Here is a 15,170-nt window from a genome sequence, read left to right on the forward strand (position 1 = left end):
TGCTCAGAGCATTCAACGGCGCAAAGAAACTGAACGCACGCGTCTTGCATGTTGAGGGACTCTCGCTTTGAAACGCTCTATGAATTGCATTGTGGGAAATGAAATGGACCGCTGCGTCGCACATTTCCAGATAAAAGAGGGCAAGCCACTGTTGCTTTCGCGCTACCGAAACACCGGGAACCTCAAAACAAGCAGCAACCTTATCCTATATCGTTTAAATTTAATTTATATTGCACAAACAGTGAACAGGGAGACATATACCCCGGTGAAACCATCTGAGGAAACATAAAGCGCCGGAACCTGCATGTGTACCACTGATGTTGTGAGTAAAGCACAATATGAAAAATCTACACGGGAGAGTTCCCAGTCATACTCCATTTATGGGAGCAATAAAAGGTGCAGCATTTTGAAAAAGGCTTCAAAAGCATCCCTCAATCACTTTCTCTGTGTAGCTCTCTGTAAAGACTAAATGGAAAATGTTCGTAAACATGGAAAGGGTGGGGTTTGAACGGTGTGTAAATTAAAGGGTCCGGCCAGGCCTGGGATACACTCGCCTCGCCCTGGCAGGTGAGCCCTAAATTCGTCGTCGCGCTACTCGGGCTGTCGGCCCGAGCGCAGACGTATTGATTTTAGCCACGGTTGCGTTTCCTGTCGGAGAGGGAGCGTACATCACAGGAACGGTGCCGTTCGGCCAGTGTGACGGCAGGTTGCTAGTCCGCCATGGAAAGAACCACAGACAGACCGCACCCCCGATTCACCCTGTCCTGCGTCACTCAACTCCATTCCTACACTAATGCCATTTCGCCAGACCGGTGATTTTCGGGTTGGAACAGGTTACCGAAGCTCCGAACTCCTCCTGTCTGCTGGAGATTGAGGAGTTTGGGACGTTGAGTGCTAGGCAGTAGTGCAAGGGGGTGATGGTGGAGGTGGCTGAGCAGGGGACATCTCTGTGCCGGAGGGGTCGTCTGCGGGGTCTCCCCAGGGAGCAGGTACCAGAGTGTCATGTTCACACCCACAACCCGATTGACAGCACTTGACTCCAGTTCCTGACTAACTGCTCACCCTTTAAAAGACCCTCCTCAGCACCCATACCTTTGCGGAATCTCGTCAGAGACAACCGCCCTTCCTCGTGACGTCTCGTTCACACACATCTCTAGTTCACGGTTCACGTTCTCCGGTTTTTGACCCCTCGCCTTGTCTCCCGACCACGCGCACAGATCCTCGTTCGCCACCCGACCGACCCTTCACCTCGCCCCCTGACCATGCCTATGGATCTTCGCTCTGACCTCGACCACCGATCGACCGACCCTTTGCCTGTCCTCGACACCGAGAACTTGCCTCATCAACGACTCTGCAGTTGGGTCCACTCGTCCCGGCTCCCTCAGTTCCGCGTGACACAGAGGTAGCCGATTCACAGATCGTCACTCCGCTGCGACCCCACAACCTAAGTCCAGGACCTCTCCGCCATGCCGGCGGCCGGCCGGGATGTAGGTGCTGCTGTAACCGTGCGCTACGGTGCCGTTAACCTCCCCACCAACAAACCCCCACTCCACCACCTGGGGAGTTTTGACCCCTCATATTGTACAAGGAGTACAAGCAGGGGTACACCATCAATCACCATCAGCTCGCGCTGCCACAGCGTTCCGCTTCCGAGGACGGCCAGAGAAACAGAGGGTTGGAATGGAACACTGACCGCCAGGGCGAACCATCCCGACCGGAGGGGAGGCTGCATTCCAGATCTCCTCATTCGTCCGTTTCCTGTCCCGTTCTTGACGGTCGGAGACATGGTGCCGTTGCGTTAACGGCTGCGTGTGCAACCCGAGACCGAGATGTACACGAGTACCTGGCTGAGCGCTGAGCTTTTTGTGCTTAATGTTCACTGTGCCTTATTTTTAACTCTGGAAATTGAACTCGAACACAAATGGTGCGCAATAAATTGTTCAGCATCGCCCGACTGCCGATCACATTCGAGAGCAGCGATCTTCAGCTATCACGGGATCGCAACAACGCGGCATTATGATGGGAATGGGGTACGAACGTTCCCTGTCCTCCACAATAACGTAGCCAGAGGTGCGCTGAGAAACGAGCCCCGGAGCACCCATCATGCCTTGCTGCTATCAATTTCCTCAACAGGCAAAGAAGCTGCGTGCGGAGCTCTCTATCCTTTGTTGCACCGCGACCACGGCGCATTTGCACATGAATGAGGATGCTTATTTACATCCGCAAAGTCGCACCATCAACCGGCAAGGAGACGAGGGAGATGAGCTGCTTTAAAGTCTGACAAACAGTAACCGGAACAACTCTTGAGTGCCCGTCCCCCATTGTTTCATCGGGAGAGGCTTTTGTTTCCCCTTTAGAAGGGAATGAAAGGCTGGGAGGAGGCCGCCCGGCGCTGTCTCACGGAATGAGAGCCAAAGGGACCTAATTGGGACTGAGTGGGGACTTCCTGGTGGACGGGGAGGAGGGAACACGCCGCTGCAAGCCAATCTGACTTCTCCAAGTACAGACCTGTCACGCACAAACACACGGAGAAACACACGAATCGCTCAGCCACACGAACTCACGCAGAGACGTCGCTCGCCCTTGCGGACACACACGCGCGCGCGCGCGCTTGCGCACTCGGAGACACGGAGACGCGCTAGGTGTAAGTTCAAGCAATCTTTGAACCCCAGCCCTCCACCTGACTGTTTCTCCTGCGCATCATCAGAAATAAATCTCCGACGCTGGGCAGACCTCAGCCGGGAGCAGCAGGAATACCAGATACTGTGTGTCTGGTTATGTTTCACACAGTGTGGCACATTTTTTTTGACACACAAGCAAAACGAATAGTGTCGAAATTAATGCTTCTCCTGCTTCCGGCCCCGAACCCCAGCGAGGAGCAGGCCTCGGGAAGTCGGGCCAAGCCTGGTTGCACATCCTGAGCAGGTGTCCGTACGCCCCGTGACCCCCGTGGGCTGCCCGCACCGCTGCGGCTTCATTAAAGCGCAGGATGGCCGGGCACGTTGCTCGCTTCAGTCGGCCCAATTACTTCGAGCAGCGCCGGGGCGGGCGATGAGGCGCTCGCGGAGCCTGGGAGGGGGACAGGACTCGCTTCGCTCACGCACCCTGTCAAGAGTGGCACGCCCCCAGTGCCACGACACCATCATAATTACCTCTAGAGCTGCAAAAAAATGTTTTTCGGATTGCCAGCAGCGAAGAGCACAAAGTCCCAGCAACCGCAGACCATTGTGACTCATGTAAACAAGCACTTGAACCCAGGATCCGTCCCTCCAGCCTTCCCGATGATGTCAGCCCGATTTATTTACTTTGTTCTCACCCACAGAATGTAAGCAGAGCGCTGCTGCTATCACCTGCTCCACTGCCCACAACACTCAGACACCCCATCAACCGCTCTCAACCTGGGTCCCAGACTCTGTAATCAAGCCCCGATCAGAGAGCGGATCGACCCCGGCGCTGCCATTTATCGGTGGATGGACGGGCAGTTGGATCCGAGCACATTAACGCCGCATTAATGGTGTAAATGAGAAAAGAGCGCATTATGTTAATAGGCCCGGCTGCAATTCCGAGTTATAAGTGGGCATTAATATTCCATTATCTGTCTGCACGACCTAGCAAAAGATACAAGGCTTTTAAAAACCTGGAATGTGCCGCCGATGGTTCGAGACACACCGCTCTTAAGGTAATACACACAAGAGTAGATACAGAGGGCAGCGTGCAGTGTAACGCTTAGGGACGCGATCTAGTGAGCTGAAGGTTCTGGGTTTGAATCCCACTTTTGTTGCGGTACCCTTATGCAAGGCTCTCACCCTAAGTTCATAAAGAAAGAACACCTTGCTGTACGAATGCGTAAATCGCTGTAAAGTTGACTATCTGACCTTGCATGTCTCCTTGAAGATAGATATTAAAACAAAGGTAAAGATATACAGCTTATTTCAAGATCACCACCGTCTCACCTTGTTTTCGGGGATGTTGTTAACCACTCTTCATGCTTCTCAAACGTTATCAAGTAGGCCGCAATTTCCTGCAAAACAAAGAGAAAGACAAGTTACGTTTCTCATACGCGGCCTGTTTTCATTGTCGGATCCCCTTTGTTTCCTGGAGAAAATGATCCTGTATAATTGCTAACTGTTGCTCATTTTTAATTACCTGAAACACGGGAGTGGAGGCCAACACAGAAAACGTTCAGAGCAAAATATAACGAACGCAGGAAAAAAAAGCATTTATGTTAAATAGGGACTTGAATCATGAGAAACGAGCCAAAATTGGGTGAGGCTGATTTAAGATCGTTTCCCACATCACCTTTTTCCTGACAGAGGCTTGATAAATTTGCCCTCGAACACTTCGGGGAGCAGAACCCCGGGCTGATATTACAAGCTGTCCGTGTGAGCACTTTTTCTGTATCTTTCATTCTCATTATTGCACAAAAATGCATAGGTTACAGTTTGTCCTTGACGCTTCACACCAATCACATTCCACCCGATATACGTCAGTTTTTTTTCCGAATTATTAGGTCGTGCTCGAGCACAAGTTACCGCTGCAGCCTTTGGTTGAACATTTACACCTTCGATTCTCAGCGCAAGAGCAAAACAGCTTCTGCTGTCAAACATGTAAATATGTATTGTCCTGTCTGCTCTATACACTTGCTTCGGTGCCGGCAAGCTGAATAATTTAGTAAGAAAGCGAAACGGCAAGGAGCACACACAGTACAACTGTCAAACGGTTTTATTAATTCAGTTCAATAAAACTATTGTCCTTGGGTTATGAGCCTTTTCTTGTGAACAAATGACTTCAATGGAAAAGAGCGTGTTGAAAACAACAGTTTTGCAGTAACACCTGAGGAAGCGGAGAACACGGTTGTTATAGTTTCAGAGGTGTCCACTCTTCCAAGGGCTTCCGCTACTGTGGGTAATGGAATTATTTACGGATTCCATCGTTACAAAAAAAAAAGGAGAGGTTACAATTTTAAGTTCTGAGTGCAAAAACAATATGATCGAAGGAGAATGTTTGCCGGAGTTTTCGTTAAGTTGATTTTCAGATTTAATTCACAAATCCTGCAGCAGTTTTATATTTTTATAGCAAACAACAAAACAGAATAAATTGTTGAAATAGTTATACTAGTCATTTACAGATTTAGTGTTCAATTCAAGATTTTTCTTCTGTTTTTACATAAATCCTTCAGTAATATTTTAATGCAGGCTTTAAAGAAAAAATCATTAGACGATATATTCGTAGACTTGAAGAAGTGGCTTAGAAACTGAGCCTCACTGCACGCCTTGATGAGCCTTTCCCTGTGTTATTTCTTTTATTTCCGAAATGTACAGATGGAACTGGATGTGCTTTCAGTGGACAGGGGCTTCTGGGTTGGATAGAGTCAAAAGACACACACAATATCCACCGCGCCCAGTGTAGGGTTTCCTCTACCCAACACACCAGCATGCAGTAAACATGTTCCACAGTAATAAAGACCTTCCCAGTGTTTGTCTCTCAATGATCCAGCAGTGTATAGAAGGACCATGAGGAAAGTCAGTGGATAGCGAGATGAGGGAGGGCAAGTATTTGTGTGTTTGAATGCAGCCCCATCACACCAGTGGATCCCTGTGGAGACAGGAGGAGGGCAACAAGCTACACATTCATTTGAAGGACACGAAGTAAACCGAAGTTCACGAGTAACACAGAAGGACACACACTGAAACCACTTGCCCCTACACAGGGTATAGGGCTGGAGGGGGAGGGGACACAGCTAGGACAGGACACCAGTCCACCGTAGGGCACCCTAAGCGGGACTCGAACCCCAAACCCACCAGAGAGTAGGCGCGGGCCAAACTCGCTGCACCACCGCACCCCCCCTACACAGGAGGAGCCTTGCTATAATACCCTTGAAAAAAATACTTAATGTGAAGAACTGTTGTCCATAAGTTGCTTTGAGTAAAGCATCGACTACATTTACATTTTTTCATGTTGCAGACACTTTTCTCCATAGTGATGTGAAACTCAGAAAACTACGGTACATTTCGACAGATGGGGAGACGCAGATAAGAGATATAGATAGCGAGGCAACATAAAATAATGATAACAATAACAACAATAAGTGGTGGGCAGCTGGTAATGTGGTGGTTACAGCTGCTGCCTTTGCACCCAAGGGTTGCAGGCTTGAATCCCACCTCCAGCTGTAGTACCCTTGAGCAAGGTACTTACCCTAAATTGCTCCAGTAAAATTGCCCAGCTGTGTAAACTGGTAAAGCGCTATGGATAACTTAACAGTGTAAGCTATTTTGGAGAAAAGTGTCAGCAAAATGAATACATGTAAATTTCCAACTGACAGTTTTGAAAATGACAGTATGGAGACTGCCCTGTCTCTGGCTGCATATCAGTGGGCTGCCCTGGCTCTCCCAGCCCTTGATGTTGGCTGAGGACCCATGGGAGAGAGAGCAGGTCCTGCACGATCACCTCCTGGTGCCAGCTGTTAGGTAATACACCACTGATTCACCCCTCAGCCAGCACAATTGTCCTTGTGGGGTGACCGGGAGGGGTGACGATCACAGGGGGAGGTGGGGATCTGATTTACTGAGAAGACATATCTCAGAGAAACCGAGAAGACTCATTTCAGGATGACCGAAGAAGAGCAGTAGACAGTACTATACAGTCAGGCCTGCTACTTCAGCCAGAAGAAACACTACAGTGAGTAAATCACAACTCACGTAATAGTGTCTTTGCACTCAACATTTGAAATGCAAAAATGCATGCTTGCAGGAGCTGTGTGAGGGCCATTAACCACGGCAGGCAACATCAGAAAAAGAAAACCTCAAATCAAAGAACCCTAGAGAACAAGAGGATGGTCCTCAAATATTCCAGGTACCTGATGGTCAATAAAATATTCATACTTCCGAAAAAAGAAACATTTTGTCAAGGTTTTACAAGACTGCTCAACAAAAAAAAAAAATCTAACAATCTGAACATTTATATTTATTCATTCAGCTGATGCTTTCCTCCAAAGCATCGTGGAATTCAGGGTAAAAAAAGTGCGTTTCAGCAACAGACTAGAGATACGGATAGACTCGCAAGTCTGTAAATGCAGTCAATTAGTCCAAAAACACTGTTTTTGCCAGTGCAAATTACACATGTAGCTGCATATAGAAAGTAATGCTCAGATAGGAGATGAGGATCAGAGTGGGTCTGTAAGTGTTTCTGAGATCCTTCTTGAATGTTGGGAAGGATTCAGCAATGACTTCGGACCTCTTTGCATGCGATCGCTGAACTCAAGTCTAAAATACGAGATCTACGGAACAAGCAGAAATTAGGAGACATGACTCTGTGTGTGAGCCCAGAACCTCAGCGTAACTATTATCTATTCATATCTTAGATAAACAGTCACATTGTTTTGCTGAGGCCCAGATATCAAATGAGACATGCGGAATAACCTGTTATGTGCCGAAGACAGACTCATTCCCTGTAAATACAGAAGCCGAGGGTTGTTCCAACTCCTTGATGGGTCGTAAAGCTGGAATAACCTTGTAGAGTGAAGACAAACACAAACAAGAGAGTCTATAAAACATGTTTGTTTGGAGGAAGGTAAAAGGCCACAACTTGGTAGGAATATTGGCAACTGTGTGGCCACAACAGTCGTCCAGACCATGTAGTCCTTTAATCGGCTGCTTCCTGCCATCGGTGACTGAGCATTTCCACACATACTCGATGGGGGGTGGTGAACAGAGGTCTTGCCTTCGCTCTGTTTGCCACGGGCACCGGTCTGCTCCGGCAGCTCTCCGTCGGGTACGCTTGTTTGTCTACATGGCCCCAGGAAGGCCGATAAACCCCTCTAGCTGACAACACAAACAGAAGAGCAAGACCATCTCTGCTAGGAGAGAGCAAGGGGAGACAGGCTGCTGGGCTCATCGAAGTCTCTCTAGATCTTTCTTATATTTATGATGACTGCTGAAGCTTCCAGATGAAAAAATCCCACAAGCATCAATCCCCAATCTCGCCTCCTTCCTGATCCCCGCCCAGACCAAGGCCCGTCCTCATCGCAATACAGCCATTGACCCGCTGTAATGGATCCCATGAGTTCCACCCCTGAAATTTGGCCTGCGTCTTTGCAGGGACAACCAGCAGACGGAGGATTTTACCCCCTGCACGCAGGTGCCTCTTTGTGTGCGGAGGAATCCCGCTGGTAAGACCCGGTGGGAGGCTCCTCGAAGAACCACAGGTCTGCTGCAGAGAAGGACGCCCATCATAAAAAATGTCAAGTGGCACGCTAGGAGCTGCCCCAGACAACACATTCATCGTCGCCCCTGCACTCCCCACAGAAATCGTCTTGCTTTTTCATTCCTTTTTTTCTTAACATTTGCCACTCCGCTTTATGAAATGCAAATTGCCCTCTTGAGGCAATCAGTGCTCTCTGTTTTGAACAGAGACATCAACAAACCTCTTTTTTCAAAGAGCATACCTACAGGGGGGGTTTGTGGCCACGAAAGGCAGAGCGGTACAACTCCCGGTAAGGGAGTGGTCTTACAAAACAGACACGTTATACAACCGCACTCTCCTTGTTGTAGAACTGATTTAACAAACTTTTCTGCTCCATCGCTCATGTTGTTAATTCACACCAGCAGACATCCCTTGATGAAGAGCTTTTTTTTTGAGCAATCGAGGCAGTGTTCTGCTGCCGACCCCAGGCTAGGTTATTTATTGTTTCAGTTGATTTATGTCGGCCAAGAGGACCACTGAACGTTAAAGAAAGTTCTGGGTAACGGCATCAGACTGCCCGGTCAAAACAGCAGCTGAATGACGTCGCATTCAAGAAACGGCTGCTCTGCTTCTTCAGTGTCCGTCAGTGAAGCTGATTAATTAACGGGTTAAAAAAAAAAACGACGTGCAATTTGTACGTTGAAAATGATACTACTCTCTCTTGCTAAAACTTTTTTATTGCACTTTCAGGATTTCTTAGGCTGAGATCAAGCCCGGATCGATCCAGCATGGTGGAGTGCTGCGGGGCTGATATAGAGGTATCAGACGCACGCTGTCCAGCACCGCGGCCTATTCGTGCCCCCGAGCACGCAGCGATGAAACGGGAAGTGCCTCAACATTTCCAGGCCTTCGCCCATCATCTGATACTTCCACCGGAAAGGGCCCTGGCTTTGCCAACGGGAGATGCGCGTGGGGCGGGAGGGAGCGGGCTGCCACAGGATTCCCCCGAAGGGGGGCATCGGGAGACAATTAGACCCTCGGAGTCGAATGGGAGGGGGTCCAGCTGTAACAGATCGCGATGGACCACAGAGAGTGGCAAAAACATATTGGCTCATATGAACGGCAAAGTGCCTGTAAAACAAGAAACTCCAGAGACAGGTGGATTGTCAGTAACCTTGAAATGCAGAGCCTCTCTCCTTGCTCCTTTCTTCCCAGTAAATGTAAGCGTGTGTGTGTGTGTATGTGTGTGTGTGTGCTGTCCAGCGCTGTGTGGGGAGCTCATTTTGGGCTGCTCTATTCAATTTAGCAGGGTTCATTTTGCCCCACGCTAGCATATCTTTCTGCATATCAGTACCAGAATGTACACTGTTATTCATTTAATCAACTGCGTAGGCTGTTGCTTTCATAACCAAACTGAAATTTTGCAACCTTCAGTCACTCAACAGAGAGCTTTGTGGATATATAACTGCTGCCCTGGATTGGTGGCAAATGCTGATTAAGAGTCTTTGTTATTGTTTCTGTACACTGCAGGCGCAAAGAGAATTTCTCTACAGTTCGGCTTATTCTGAGTTCAGTTCATTCTTACATGGTGCCCTTCGCCAGGTGTTTTCCAAAGAGCTTGCTATGCACCACTTGATCAGCGGACCATTTCTTCTGACCCTGCCGACCTTCAGCTCAGCAGGTAATCGGACAGGAGTACTCTTGAACGGCATCAACGGTCGAGCCTTCAGCGGTAAAATATCGACACAAGTGTCTGCACACGTGGACTACCTGTTGACCACCTCCGAGCATCTGAGATCATCACGCTCACCTTCCTGGAGGTACAAGCCTTGGCAAAACACACTCTGCATTTTATAACCTCATTGTGGATGTTCTGCCCCGGATTTGCGTGCCCAGTGCACGTCATAAAGAAAACGAACATCAGGACATGGAAGAGGTTCGTTGACGGTTGATCACGATGTAGGAGACTGGTTGAGTCTCCGGATTTCACCATTTCTGCTTACTGGTGCGTTTGTATTAGGGGAACGCTGGCTGTTGAACTGACTCAACTCTGCATTATATCTGCTCCAAGCTGCCCACTGACCTCACAGGAACGACAGATTGTAAATCATATTTCACCCTGAGTGAAATACGATTAAAATTTAATCAGGACTGGAGCGAATCCAAACACTCAGTTTAACTCAAGTGATAAGGCTCTACCCATATGGTATTAAAAGAAACGATTATACAAAATCTTCCAGACTTGTGTTAATTTACGTTAATTTGCAGTTTCGAACAGAAATAAAGTTAAGGCCCCTGCCCTTGCTGCTCAATGGCTAGAAAATGATGAGGAGGTTATTGCTCGCCGATCATAGTGAGAGGTCATACGGAGCGAGTCATTCGTTGAGACTTTCGTTAGCAAAGCAGATGAGCTTCGCTGAGAAAGTCCGAGGTAGCTACCGTCTCCCTTGGAAACCGAGATGTTTCTATGAGAAGATACAGCTGTGTGATTTGGATGGTCGGACATTACGACACACAGCCTAGCAACCGGAAGGTTTTGTTGCTATTTATATACGATTTGTGCGCGCGTGTGTGTGTGCGCGGTGTGTATTTGCGTTTATAAGGGCCAAAGAAGAAAGAACGAAAGACGCGACAAGCGAAGCAAAGGCAGAAAGTTTGTTAATGGGGGAGGGTATGCGGGGCCGACAGAAGGGCGCCTGAGTTGATAGCGAGGGAGAAAGGGAGGGGAGGCGAGCTTCCTCGGCGCAGCGGTGGAGTACGAAAGAGGACATGTGCACCCGTCCACCGCAATTACTCAGTCGCTGGGAGTTGCCCCAAAGCAACCGAGCGCGCCTGAACGCTAGGGACCCAGTCGGACAGATGTGGAGAATTGCCCCCAAATGTCTCCTTGCCGTTCGTCTAAGCTGCACATCTACAGCTGAACCGTGTAAGACATTGTGTAGTCTGCTATAACACGGAGAATGCATTCTTAATACCCTTTTCTCATGTTTTGCCTTGGGAATTTGTATAGAGAATAGTAAGCTTTAATTATTATCCTATCCAGTGATGTATATAAATAGCAGTTTGTCTAAACAAAGGCTACTTGTTAATTCTGAATCGGGAGACTTTTTCCACGTGCATAATCATGCAGTAAATAGCTCATCGAAGCCACAAAGAGTGAAAGCGATTGATAGTGACTGCAATTAATAGCTTTCTCCAAAGATTAATTAAAAAAAAAAAAGGAACGCCTCAGCTCGAACGGGCGGAGAGGCCGACAGGCAGGCGGGGAAACAATAAAGGGAAAACGCGCGACCATTAAACCCGTCCGCAGGCCTTCGGCAGCATCCGGCAACCGCAACCCAGCACATGCGGGACGGCGCCGCGGTGAGCGAGCCGGCGAGACGTGAGGGGAGAAGGTGGGTCTGGAGCTGCGGTGCAGGGCTAGGGCGGAGGGGCGCAGATGGAGGCTGCGTCGTAGTCTCGCTCAGCCACGGTGCGTGAAGGTCGTTGCGGAGCAGAGTCCGTCGGGGCTGTGGCACTGCCAGGACGGCCCGTGGGAGCTGGGTGATGGAACGCGCGGCGCATCCTCCGCGACACGGAGGCCCATCCAGAATAGCGCATGTGACAGCACGCGGGGAGAGGGACGTGTCCTCCAGCGCCCGCTCGGGAACTACCCCAGTAATTCGGAGTTTTTCTGATCCGTCAGGAGCTGCTTTGGGACGGCGACTCTATTGTGCGCGGAAACGTAGTGTATTTGCTTTCCGCGGCAGCGCCGCTACCGCTGCAGTGTCCCGACCTGAGGATCCTTTCAGCCAGAGGGCCACGCGCTCACGCGCATGGGCCGAAACACACTCGCGCGCGTGAAGCATACGCACGAAGGTGAGCTTTTAAAAAGCCAGGCGCTTACGCGTCGCGCACAGAGGCGCATTTCTACAGACGCGCGCAGACATGGAGACACGCGCACGCCCACGCAGATTTCATTACTGCTGAAGCAAGGCGTCTCTTCCCGTCAACATCCCGCAAAGGGCTCCAGGAACGTTTCCGCGACACTTAGAGCAGCACCATTGAACTGACGGGGTGTACGGTGTCTCGTTACAGCATATGTATGGCCATTACTGAACTTCCCAGCTGTTGCGTGAGATTTCACTCATTTTATGCGCCGCTCCCGCACTCTGCGATACATTACTCCTGTAAACGGGTTCCCGGAAGAACTGCGCCGAGAGGTAGCGGTGCGTTTCTCTTCGGCTTTGTTCTTCAACAGTCCATGGGGCCTAAATACATTCAGTTAAATGGCAACCGCTCCTGTTGTTTGTCAAGTCCAGTTGATAAATAGCTATTTTAAAAGCCCTCGCGTCCGTCAGGTAGAAACGAATGCAGGGGAGGTATTTATCTCTACTCTCGAAGACGATGGGCGGACCTCTGGGAGTCTGCAAGCCGAAATGTTACCGCTGGTTCCCGTGGCGTGTAAATGAACCCGCATCTCTGGTGGCAAAAGTGCCCCGATGCTTTGATGCTCTCTGTCTGTTAGGGGGCAGAGCCAGGGAATTGGGTTGGAGAGCGTATAGGAGAACGAAAGAGAGGGAAAGAGAAGGAGCTGAAATTCGCCCTCCGACTGACGATCCTGCAGGAGGTGGCGTCAAATATGTCAGCAGGAACGGTGCATTATTCACTCATCGTCTGTCTGAATCTCGGAAGGCAAGCATCAGTAGACGGTGTCAGGTGTGGTAAATTAGCCATCAGTGGAGCCTGTTTCCCTTCCCTTGTGACAACCACGGCTGTAAAATGCAGGAGCTTTACAAGGAGGTCGAAGTGACTTGTATGGGGTGCGTGGTAAAACCTGGTAGTACTGAGCTGAACAATGGTTCGGTTCGAGAGGGAGGAAGCTAAGTCGATGATCTCGTATTAAACCGTAGTTACGGTGCGAGTTCCTGGGGGTTTGGCCAGTGGACTCTCCTGGGCTTCCTCTCCAGTGTAATTTCCACCTCCAGCCTCACGGTTCCAGCTTCAGTGATGATGTGCTTGTCAATTCTCAGGCTTTAAAGCTCCAATAGCATGGGCTGCTCAGGGATCCATCTATGCCTGGAAGAACCTGAGTGAATTCTGCTTTGCAAAACCAACTGAAGACGTCATCAGTGCGCATGCTGGTCTCAAACCGCAACTTCAACCGGTTTTCCTACTTAGTTCCTCACACCAGCTCATCAGGTAAACAAACTGCTCCCCATGAATGAAACTACTTTCCCTATTTTTTATCCTGGTGGTCAACCCTCTGATGCAGTCTCCAGTGATAGCATTGCAGACGGCGATATCCAAACCAGTCACGGCTACTATAGCGTCCTGATTTCTAGCGTATTGTAAATCCGACCAACAATAGCCGGTTTGATCTACAGCTCAACAAAGCAGAGAATGCAGTGTGGATGTCCTGGGGGGCCAGACTTATGGAATGATTCTTGTACAACAAATCAGGTTTCTACAATTTAGGTCTCCATGGATGAAATCGATAGTTCGGGAGTGTTCTTTTACGAATCAAAAAAACGTGGACAGGTACACTGCTAAGTAGAGATGTACATGGAGGAAGAGACAGACTGCACAGAGAAGAACGAGCGGATGCCATGGGTGCAGCGAAGTTGTCCCAGGAGGGGGCTGGGAGAGGGGGGTTTGACGCCCGCAAACAATGGCTGGGTGCGTGAAGAGCATGCCTTCGGACGGAGAGCCGTCGGGTCCACTCAGCGAGACAGAGTCGAGGAGAAAGACAAAGTCCCCTCCACCCTCCTCCAGAACGCCACAACGAACGTCCAGCCCAGGAAGAGACCGCCTACTCCAATTACTGGGCAGGAATCAAGCGAGTTTTAATAAAGTCCTGAGCCGAGTCCTACACCGCCTTCTCACGACCACGAGGACTGCCTTTCTCCTACCTGCCTCCTCTCCCTCGTTCTCCCTCTCTTCCCACCTCTCCTGCTGCCAAGTGATCTTTTTTTTCCAGAGGAGGACAGAATTTTATTGAAGTGTGTTTGTGCTATCTGCCCCGTGCTTTTGTTCGGCTACCCGAGGGGATGGGCTGTCAGGCGGCCCGCTTTTGTGCTGACATTACAATAACGAGGACGCGGACCTGTGAAGGTCACTCTGAGGCACAGCAACATCCGGCCAAAGCGTTCCTCTACAGCGTCTATCTCCTGAGCTGTGACAAGGCAGTTCCTTTCGCCTCACGGCGTTAACCCTCACACTTTCAGAGCTGTCACTCGTGTTGCTGCTGTACGTCCTCCGCCCCGTCAGCTGACCCCCTGAGCGTCAGGCATCGAACAACAGCTGTCAGCATAATCTGTGTCATCTTAAAAGCATTACGGTTGAGAAGAAGTGGCTTTGCGTGCGGCGATGGGTACGGCATGCCATCGGGGCTCTGTAAACGCAGCGGTGCCCCCGCACCGTCCTCACATCCCCCGTGGACCGCACCTCCCCTCTAATCCAGCGCCCTGCTGCCGACTCACACAGCTCATTTCACATGTCTCCGCATTCTCCTGGACGACTCGGCCAGATTCCTCCTCTCGTGAACTCGGAGCTCGGGCTCCCGCGTCGCACTGTGCTGGTTTATCTCCTCCTAATTAAACGTGGAGAAACGCTATCAGTTGTGCAGCAGTACAATTAGTTCCATCGTTGCTGAATGAGGGCCCGTCACTGAGGACGTAGCAGAGAAAGCAGCTCTGACGTTCAGGTGCTGATAAGGCACCCGTGTCAACAAAGTCAAAGAAAGGTACCAAAGAAGTCCCAGGGTACTTGTGTTCATGTGCCTTTACGGTTACTGCAAAGTCCAATTCAACTTCTAAAATTCGGTACTTTCAGAACTCCAGGAAGAAACTGCAGAATGTTTTCGTCGTCAAACACAAATAAGACGCATCCAGGGGCATTCGATGACGTGAACAGCGGATGCAGATGTGCTCCGCAGGTCACTTTCACTGCTCTACATTGCAGTGCAAGACCGAGTATTGCTATTATTGACACTGATTTAGCCAGTGATT

At 49.8% G+C, this 15,170-nt stretch overlaps 1 protein-coding gene across 13 annotated transcripts in view; it reads right to left on the minus strand.

The window, feature by feature from the left end:
* camta1b (calmodulin binding transcription activator 1b) overlaps nt 1–15,170 on the minus strand; it is a 292,596-nt gene that overhangs the window by 150,523 nt on the left and 126,903 nt on the right. For all 13 annotated transcript variants that reach the window (XM_018758623.2, XM_029246426.1, XM_018758621.2 and 10 more), the window contains one exon: nt 3,954–4,021. In XM_018758623.2, the coding sequence (XP_018614139.2) occupies nt 3,954–4,021 (68 nt within the window). The remainder of the gene's footprint in view (nt 1–3,953; nt 4,022–15,170) is intronic.

This window comes from Scleropages formosus, chromosome 2, assembly GCF_900964775.1.
Source record: "Scleropages formosus chromosome 2, fSclFor1.1, whole genome shotgun sequence".
Taxonomy (NCBI): Eukaryota; Metazoa; Chordata; class Actinopteri; order Osteoglossiformes; family Osteoglossidae; genus Scleropages; species Scleropages formosus.